Genomic DNA, 10,090 nt, shown 5'->3' on the forward strand with positions numbered 1-10,090 from the left:
AAGTGAGTTGTGGCTGAGTAAAAATATCAAAAACTAAATTATGGTTTTCACTTTTCAGTATTTTAATTTCATGTTTTTTTTAATGGGAGTATATAGCAAAGACCATACTATATATAATAATATAATTGTAATAGATTTCTCTGTTGGTTTTTAATCATGTCATTACAAGATTCTATTGTTTGTCTCTTACATTACAAAGTCATCAGATAGGTTACAGATTTACACAGTTATAAGATAAAATTAAATTAATTTAGTGAGAGTTGATTTAAATAAAAATGGAGCTGCCGTATTACATGACTGGTTGTTTTTAAGTCTACGTGGTTTTGCTCCAAACTGGAACTGATTAGTACGGTCAAACTAGTTGACCCCTCTACTAATAATAATACGACGGCTAACTCGATTAATTTGGAGACAAAGACTTAACTAAATCTTCATAATCTAAGTCAATTATACTCCTATTATTTTAATTAAGGTCAACACGTCAAACGATTGAACTCTCAAATATTTTGAAATGTTTCATTTTTAAGTTTATCGCACATAATTTCTTAAAATTTTTATTTAATTATTATTTTTCTCTAAACAAAACGTAACTATATTTATTATTTATTTAAATACAACTCAACAAATAATGAATATGGAATTTAATTTGTAACGAACATCCACACATTTGCAGTTTTGCATATATATTGCATGACTACATATATGATATATGCAAATATATTAGTAGTTAATTGTAGTGTAGATGTAAATATACGTGATACGTACGTACGTACGTGACTACATGATGAGTTTGCATTTAATTATACTGGCAGATATCAATTGGTGTCCACAAATCGTCTTTCATAGATTCATGAATATACACTGTTTTCACTAAGCATAGATCGATAGAGATACAATATAATATAAGACTTAAGGTGTAAATAACTGTAGTCTTATAGTCTTATATACTTTAATTTTTTACAAAATTCACATGTTTTCAACATTGTAACTCTTGTATTAAACCGCAAGTAAATGAAAAGTGCAACACATTGTCACCAACTCTTATCGCTTTATACGGTTACTATTTCTTTTAGTGTTTTTTTTTAAAAAAAGTGTAATACTCGTCTCTTGCATAGAAGGCCTCGTAAGGCCAAAAACAAAAAGGCAAAATCTACTGCTCGTGAAATCATTAAAGCTGATTCCACGTTAAGCTTCGCTATTATTATAAATAATTGTTATTTGATGACATCTTAAGTAAACCTAATCCCACCATCTAGAACAGTAATCTATATATATGACCTAGTTGAGAAATACTAAAGTTTATCCCAATTTGATTCGTATAAGGAACTGAGTTATACATTTTAATATCGATTTATTATGCTTTATCTCTTTTACTAATACTAATCACAATCTAAACATTTAATATTCCTGTATTAATATATAAATTGAATAACGTAATCGCCAGTTTTTTTTGTAAGTCCACTTTGGGTCAAAACAAAATTAACAAGTGGGGGCAAAAAAAAAAAAGTGAAGATGCAGAGAAGAGAAGAGTGGTCAAATTTACAATTCTGCTTTTAGGCCAACTTAACATACATGCTATCACCACGAAGTTACAATATGTACTGCGCAAGTTAGGTCATGGTCAACTTACAATTTTTCGGTGATGGTCAAACATTATTGGAAAATGGTTTTTATTTGACGAACATTTCTCACATCAACTATCAACTCTCAATATGTACAAATATGACTTATCCAAATATATGCGTAACATGACTAAATAAATATATCCTTTTTTTGTGTGAAATGTGGATTTGATGTACCATTAATTAGTATAAGATTGTTAATATTTAAGAAAACTATGGTTTTAGTCACAACACATGGGAAAGGTTAGAAAGTTTATATTTAAAAATGAGAAAATGTCACTTAACTAACTATATGAATCATAGTAATTGAGATTGGGATGGGGCTAAACTCTAAACGGCTCGGCTGAGAGGAAAAGCGCGAAAAAAATAGAACAACCTGAGCACTGCACGTGTTGAATGACCAGTAGGCACGCACCGATCTTCTTCTTCAAGCTAGTTAATTGAGAGCTTACGTGGAAGCCTCTCGTTCGTACGTAGGTGGTCTTCTTTCACGATCCACTTGGCTAGTACTGAGTTGTGTAAATGTCCGGTTTACTACATACCACACAACACATTACATACACTCTAGTACACTACACAGACACAGTCTCAAGTCATTCACATGAGAGACATGTTCATTTGATTCATCACTGACAAAGCTGTACGTAGTTTTCCTTCTTTGTATACATTTATTTTACTTATTACTACGTATGGTGAAGAGTCGAACTCGTAAGAAAATTCTCGTCACTAATAAATAAAACAAAAATCATAGAGAAAAAATGATTATTAATGGGCTTTTTAGCAACTGTTGTTAGTGGGCTTCTTGACTAGGGCTTAATATCTCTTGAGCGTGTCGTTTTGAACGCGTTTCCGCTTCTCTCTTCTTCTCGTCCGGTGAAGAAGTCCTCCGGCAACAAAATACTTAGGAAGAAGAAGAGAGTAGTAAATACTGAGAATGGAAAGCTTGGACACTAATTTTCCTGTGCGGCATAGAAAGGTCTCCTTTGAAAGTAAGGTAATTTTGATTTAATCTATCGAATAGTTTTTTTCTTTCAATGGGATTTTAGCTCGATTCTTAATACTAGATCAAAACAGTATCTTCCCTGCTTTGATTTTGATATCGTACATGAGACCTCGAGTAATTTATAGTGTTTCTTTGAAAGGGAAACAAGACTGAGATTGTGATCTGCAGCTATGAAGATCATATCCTTGTGAGTGTCTCTCTGTATGAAGGTATAACTCAGATGTTTGATATCATACTAGTTTTGTCTCTCTGAACCTCTACATAACTTTGTTTCAGGTCATAGCAACACAGATTGGAGCCATGGGAACTATATTGCACGCGAGGTCCCTTATTATATAAAATTCATCTTTCTACTATGTTTTCTTTCTTTCTTCAGGACTGACATTCTGAGTTATGCCTAATGATGCTTCTTCCTAATGATGCTTCTTCTTCTTAACTAATGATCGTGATTTGTTCTTCAGTCTCAATAAAATCTAACTTTTGTTGTTGTCCTTGTCCAACTGGTGTGTTCTCTGTTGAACTATTTTACATGCATGGTCTGTGATATAATTAGTTATTGTTCATGATGCCATCTAAGATATATTCTTGTTCTTGATTGGGTCTGTCTATCACTTGAGTTATATATATATGTGTTTCATTGTTGACAGGAAGGAAGAAGGGATGTCTGTTGAACCTACATTTAGTGTTTCAGTGATATTCGGAAAGCGAGATGAGGTTTTTAATCTTATGCTACCTATTACTTTCATAATTTTTCATATAGCTAACTGAAATTTTGTAATTTTGCACATTATGTTTCTTACAGCCAATGCTGACAGCAACTGCTCGAAGACTCATCGAACACATAAGGTATCTCTCTTTCACCTTTGCTTGCATCTTTCTCATTCCATTTTCTTTTTCCTGTTTTCTGGTTAAGATGGAACACTAGAAAAGTGATCATGAAACTGTTATAGTGATGCAATCTCTTTTGAATTCTTCAGTTCTAGTGTTCCCTCCAAGCCTCTGGTTCTCTCACTGGGTCTCAAAGATCATTCTTCGGTACATAACACTTTCTTAGAAACATTTTTTTTTATGGTCCTGGTAAAGTATTACCAATAAGAAAAAGAAAAAACCAATGGTACTTAGAGAGATTCTGTGTTTGTTTTGTAGGAGACGTTGAAGGACATAGTTGCGACTGTGATTGAGAATCGCATTTGGTGATACAGTTTTGCAACAATTTAAAGGATTCGATGTTCCATGTTATTTAAGTTCTTGCTTGATATAATTATCAAGGGGATTTGGACAAGGACATGTTAATTCTTTCTTATAAGACATTATAAACAACCACAATCACATTTTCTTCGCACATAAAACATAAGTTAACAAAGAAAATAATAGTATATCGTTTTCATAGCACAATAGATCACACATAGGTTGCTAAGAGAACTGGGAAAACCTCCCCAGAAAGAAGAAATAACATTGTCATTACATAATATAAACTTGTCAAATAAATTACACCCAATAAATATAAAACACACAAATCTCTCTCTTTCTTCTTTGCCTTGAAAGGGAATTTTGTGTTTTTTTTTTTTGCTCAAGATCCCTGAGTTCCATTCCTGAGTTTGTGACTTGTGTTGTCTCAGATGACTTATGAGACTCAATCATTTCTCTGTGTTAATGCGTTCAACTGATTCTCCAACTACAGAGTATAAGCAAAAGATTATCATTTAGTAATGATGAAAATGTGAAGTTTGTATCTCAAAATCTGGGCAATTAGTAAATTACAAGAGTTTTATTCCGTACTGTCTATATGTTTATAAGATCCTATCTCAAACGCAATTGATAGTGAATGAAGTTTAATATGATTTCATAAGACAAACCTGTCCATTTCTCTGCTTCTGTTTCTTTAGTTCTTCTGTTAGGCTCGAAAAGCTGTAAGATCAAAGATGAAATGAAAACAAGTAATTTAAGGTTGATGTTAACTAAGAACAAGAGGCGGTTTAGCTTGGTCACGTCGATTAGCTACATATAATCACCTTGAGACAATTCATATTTAAAAATTTTATGATTATTAATCAGGATCTTGGCGAAAGAAAGAGATGGATTCAAGTACGTACCTTTGTTGTAGTAGCATGACTTGGGACTGAAGCTCTCTCTCTCGTGACGTTGCAGGAGGTGTCTACATAAAGATGATATCAAATTCGGTTTAGTGAATACATTTGAACAATTATATATGAATATATTTTTGACAAATTTGAAAACAATTTCCTTTTATTCATCTTCTTCTTTTACCTGCAATAGCTCATCCATGCTCGTCTCAGGTGATCCAGGTTGCTTGGCTATGAAATGGTACAAACACAAACTCAGCGATTTATGTTGAGTTCTTCAACAAAAAAAAAAGAAAACAAAATCCTAGGGAAAAACAATCTGATGAATAGGATTGTTATTAAAATACCAGAGGTTTGCTCCACGTATTTGATTAGTCTCAAAATCTCTTCCTGCCAAGAGAAGGAGGAGTATTTAACTAACGATTGTAAAAGTTATTTTCCTTATGGTTTTAAAATTTACCCTTTGCATGGCGTTTTGCTGCAAAATCGACTGAATTGATGGGAGGATTGAGGCCGACGTAGCATTGAGGGAGCTTGGGCTGCTTGAACCACCACCAAATGGTGTGAGTGTAGAGTTTGTAGATCCCTGAGTATACCAAAAACATAATAAAAAGTATTTCACACATTTCTCTGGAAAGACCATATTGTTTCAATGAAGATTAATAATCACATGAAGGATATAGACTATGGTACTTGTTATACCTTCGGACTCAGATCTGCTGATGTGACCTTAAACCGCCCCTTGTGCTCCACATGCGGGACTTCTGTCGTCTCGTCCGCTACATAAAAAACATATTTGAATTAAAGAATCCACACAAATTACATGTAGAATAATAAGCAGATGGGAGGTTACCGGAATCTCTCTTTGTGCGATACAATGATCCACTGTAGCTCCGCTCTGTTTGATATCTACGCTGTTGAATCTCCCTGCAGAATTAAGTCAAAGTGGCTTCTAAAATTAACTCATCATTCAAGTGCATAGAGCAAAAGCTTCAAAGTCAATGAAGCATGTTTACATAGGTTGAAACACTACAATAAGTACTAAGAATCCTAACCTGTCAGCATCAGATGTGATTCGTTTTGGTGAAAAGGTACTCTCTGGTATAATTGAACCGCTCAAATATTTTTTCTGTTCGGGAATGACATGACGTGGTATAGAAGTGTTTTGCGCTGCAGTGTCATCTTCATTTGTGGTATGGGCCAGAGATCCAATGGAAGCCTTTGTTAAAAGCTGTTGTCCAGTATTTATTAGATTTGCATCATTCCAATCAGGAGTTGTTGTGTTATCGTCGTCCTCGTTGATATCAAAGCAGCCTCTGCATCATAGCAGAGGTACAGAAATAAAGTTCAATCAAACTTTTGAAATTCAGAAATGTTGTAGCTATGCAATACTATACATAAGGTGATGTACTTGAGTGCTTGAAGAGGCTTGATTGGAAATGAGGCGAAAGACCTATCTAAATCAGGAATATCATTCAGTTCATCCTGAAATGAAAAAGGAAACAAAGCAAGACATGTTAAGTCGACAAAAGATCACAACTTTATATGCATTCCCAAAAGCAGGCAAATAAGACTATAAGAGTATAGAGAATCGATTTAAATCATACATCCTGACTAGGAGCTGTTGCTGAGCTGCTAGCCCTTTCGGGGGAAAGAGCAGATTCATCCTGTCTTTCACATTGCTTACGGTGGAAGTCGGGCTCTTCAGCATGTGAACTATCATCATCCGAAATCTACAAGGCTAACAAAATTAGTCCCCTATCCCGTAGAATTAACTAAATTAGAAAAACTATTAACTTACAAGGGCAGCTTGAGTTTTTAGGTCCTCGAGATTAAAATTCCAAGCGCTTATTCCCCTTATATATTCTTGCTACAGATAAATAGGTCGTTAATGTAAAAATAATTCAAACACACAATCAAACTTCATTGCATTTCTCAGGCTAAATCATTAGCAGCTTAAAGACTAATTGCAGGATACTTTCAAGAAGAGGGGTGTGAGTCCTAATCCTTACCTGTGATAAGTGCGCTTCATATTCAGATTTGTTTTGCATTAGTAGATCAGCTTCCTTTGACTGAAAGAAAAAATTTCACATATCAAATCAAGCTTTTCCAGCAATTTTCTTCTCAGCAAGAAACAGAATGAGTTTGGAGGATTGGGCAGAGACCTTTATTTGTCTATAGCGATCACCTAATGGAGGAAGACCATTTAAAATAGTTTTAACCAGGTAATCAGCTGGACGTGCATGTTTGAAAAAAGGGTGTTTTAATAGTTTTTCTGAAGTTGGACGCTTCTTTGGGTCCTTCACCAGGCATGTACCCACCATTTCCTTGAAGGCCTGTTAAGGCAAAAAAACAACCATAAAGGTAAGAAAACACGACAAGCAAAAATAATACAAACAAATTGCGACCACTCACGCACTTTTGAGAATCTTTTGTCTCTCTCGTAGTCAAGTCCAGGAGGTGCATTTTGTAAGGTCATCAGCAAAACCTATTGGTGATTACCAGATAATGAAAATACACAAATAAGTAGCAGATTTCAGTGAAGATTAATACAAATCAAATAACATCAATACATCATCATAACATTACCTTCATTGGCGGATATTTGGAAAATGGGGCATGGCCATGTGCCAGTTCAAGAGCCGTAATTCCAAATGACCATACATCTGCTCTGTGACAGGGAAATATATCAGACAAAACACCTGCGTAACATGGTGGGGGAGTAATTTTTTTAGTGTAAATGCAGAATTTAGAATTTATATTCGCTTACTTGAAATCATATCCATGTAGCTGCTGCATGACTTCGGGAGCCATCCTGTGCAGAAACAAGCATTAATCAGAATTTCTGTCTACGATTTATCTGCATATGTCCACAGAACATCGCGTTACTAAAATGTACCAGCATGGAGTCCCAACAAATGTATTTCTGGAACGTTGTCTATCTCCTGTATCAAACATGCAAGCTGATACTCCAAAATCTGCTAACTTAACGGCACCATTGGAGTCCAATAAAATGTTTCCAGCCTGAAAAGGAAGCCATATGTATTATAAAAATGATAACACATTCCCACCAGTTAGAGCAATCAACCAAAACAGCCGTCATCATAGAATTGAGGAAAGTATTATACTAAAGGGAGATAATGCAAGCATATACCTTCACATCCCTATGGATATGCCCATGAGCATGAAGATATACAAGAGCTTTCAGAGTCTCACGAAGTAAAGTAGCGATAACAGGTTCCTCAAATCCATCTTGATAAGAAGACTTTATTATATGGAGACAGGATCCTCCAGCCATGTAAGGCATCACAACCCAAAGCTGGTGTCCGGCGGTAAATGAGCAATGAGCTTGCAACACATTTGGATGGTTGATCAGACTCATTGTTTGCACCTCTCTCCGGATCCCATCCTACAAACATTTAATTTCCTATTCATTCTGATTAACAGAGACACAAATTTCATGGGGTTCATAACTTCATCTATTTCTTCACATCTAGCTAAAGTTCGTGAAACTTTAAAATAAAAAAATAAAATAAAAAAGACAGGATCAAAACATGCAACTACAAGTTGACAGATTAAGTATGTGTTCTAAGGCAATTGAACTACGATTAGACTGGCTATATCCAGTGCTATAAGATAGGTAAAATATAAGAAGAGAAAGCTAAAATCTATACTCAAAAGCCACCAGAAAAGTACACTGGCAAAAAGACAGCTATAAACTGGGAATAAGCAAAGATGTTCTTCCATAATTCAGAATAAGGATAAAAAAGAGTCCTACCAGATCGTTGTTGCACTTTTCCAGATCAAGAACCTTGATAGCAACTACAATATTTAGAGGTATGCACAAAGCTCTGTGCACAGTCGCACTGACACCATCTCCAATTTCTTCATATAACTTGTAGTCTTTTGCATTGAGAGGAAATTTTTTCTCTGAACCCGACTCCATAATTTCTATTTCTTATCTTCTTATTGCATATGCTACACACCTTCGACCCCGTATGTTTCAAGAAATTTACAAGAGAGGTCGACAAACGAGAGCATCAATCTGTGTGAGGTTTCTTCCAATTCACCAGCATTTTACTTTTCTCCAAACCCATGCGAATGCGGAAACGTCATCAATGCCATAAACATCAAAAAGAAAAAGAAAAACTTATCTGCGCAACAGAGTAAATTCCAGTCAAAATGAAGAACAAGTATTCATATCATTCAAATTGACAAATAAAGAGGAACCCAAAATCAGGAAACGTATTAACTCAGAAACATCGTCTTTTGGGACACAACCTAGACACAAGTATCAAAATCACCTAAATCCTGTAAATGTGCAATTGGTACCAATTTTATAATTCAAGGTTTCTGCATTCGTTCTCGATACTAAATAGCTTAAGAATTCGATCTACGCAAAAAGTTACCAGACATCTACAAATATAGAAGCACATTGAGATTTCCTCCAAAAGGTTTTTATACACCACACAAATGATCATCACCATATCTATCAATCAGATTTGAGAAAATGAACCCAAAACCAAAAAAAAATGGAAAAATAAGCTAGGAAGAGAGAGGAAACCTGAAAAATCCTACCATTACCGAAACGAATTCGAATTAGAAAGGAAGAAAAAAAAGAAAAGAAAAAACAAATCTGGGAGAAGAAAGAAACAGCGCTGACCTCAAGTCAAATGAAAGGAGGCGTTACTTAAGCTGACTTCTCCTGCTGATGTTCCTCGTATTACGCACAAAACGAAAGCGACGTAGACAGCGCCGTCGATTGCGGCGGAGGAGATGGCGGAGCTAGATAATCTTCGATCGATCCGCTAAAGAGACAAAATGATTTGAATTGGAAGCACGAAATATAAATTAAGAATCTCGCGTTCGAATCTCCGTTATCGAGCTCTCTCCTCCTCCTCCTCCTCCTGTCTTAGATTTTCTGTCGTCTGGTTTTCGCTTAGCGGAAAGAATCTCGATAGGAGCTAAGAGAAACGGTTTAACCGTGTCAATATCAATAACCGAGCTTACTGGTTCAATTTATGTACCGATTTTGGTTCAGATTTACCTATTCAGTAAATTGAACGGTTCGACCTATTTCACATTTCTGTAAATTAGCCAAAATTTAAACTAAAAAAAAAAACACGAACACGAGAAATTGTGAAGTCATGTTTTTGTTTGAATTTATTTGTTTATGTTTTTACATAAACTCGATTTTCTAAGAATGTGAATTATGTAAATTATTAATAACAATGCTGAAAATATGTAATAGTATATTTTATAATCGTTTGTCGTGCTTCACTTCATTAAACATAAAAGTTGTCTAACGCAATATAAACATTTACCATAAATTTTTATGAATAATAAAGTTTAGGTAATAACAACAACTAAAAAAAGCCAAT

General features: G+C 34.8%; 2 protein-coding genes across 2 annotated transcripts; one reads left to right on the top strand and one right to left on the bottom strand.

The window, feature by feature from the left end:
- Positions 1-2,474: 2,474 nt before the first annotated feature.
- On the top strand, positions 2,475-3,956 carry LOC17882941 (proteasome assembly chaperone 3). Its single transcript, XM_006289375.2, has 7 exons — positions 2,475-2,616; positions 2,765-2,812; positions 2,902-2,948; positions 3,273-3,339; positions 3,428-3,471; positions 3,603-3,660; positions 3,772-3,956. The coding sequence occupies exons 1-7, from the start codon at positions 2,557-2,559 to the stop codon at positions 3,820-3,822; spliced, it is 375 nt and encodes a 124-aa protein (XP_006289437.1). The 5' UTR covers positions 2,475-2,556; the 3' UTR covers positions 3,823-3,956.
- Positions 3,957-3,976: 20 nt separating this feature from the next.
- Positions 3,977-9,656, bottom strand: LOC17881494 (serine/threonine-protein kinase BLUS1). The gene is made up of 21 exons (XM_006289229.2): positions 9,373-9,656; positions 8,488-8,863; positions 7,864-8,118; positions 7,609-7,733; positions 7,480-7,524; positions 7,299-7,380; positions 7,129-7,197; positions 6,875-7,045; positions 6,722-6,781; positions 6,511-6,579; positions 6,317-6,442; positions 6,121-6,194; positions 5,765-6,025; positions 5,563-5,636; positions 5,412-5,488; positions 5,170-5,295; positions 5,057-5,099; positions 4,894-4,940; positions 4,719-4,780; positions 4,482-4,533; positions 3,977-4,300 (listed from the first exon to the last, which is right to left on the bottom strand). The coding sequence occupies exons 2-21, from the start codon at positions 8,653-8,655 to the stop codon at positions 4,259-4,261; spliced, it is 2,028 nt and encodes a 675-aa protein (XP_006289291.1). The 5' UTR covers positions 8,656-8,863; positions 9,373-9,656; the 3' UTR covers positions 3,977-4,258.
- Positions 9,657-10,090: the final 434 nt, after the last annotated feature.

This window comes from Capsella rubella, unplaced genomic scaffold (assembly GCF_000375325.1).
Source record: "Capsella rubella cultivar Monte Gargano unplaced genomic scaffold, Caprub1_0 scaffold_6, whole genome shotgun sequence".
In the NCBI taxonomy this organism is placed as follows: Eukaryota; Viridiplantae; Streptophyta; class Magnoliopsida; order Brassicales; family Brassicaceae; genus Capsella; species Capsella rubella.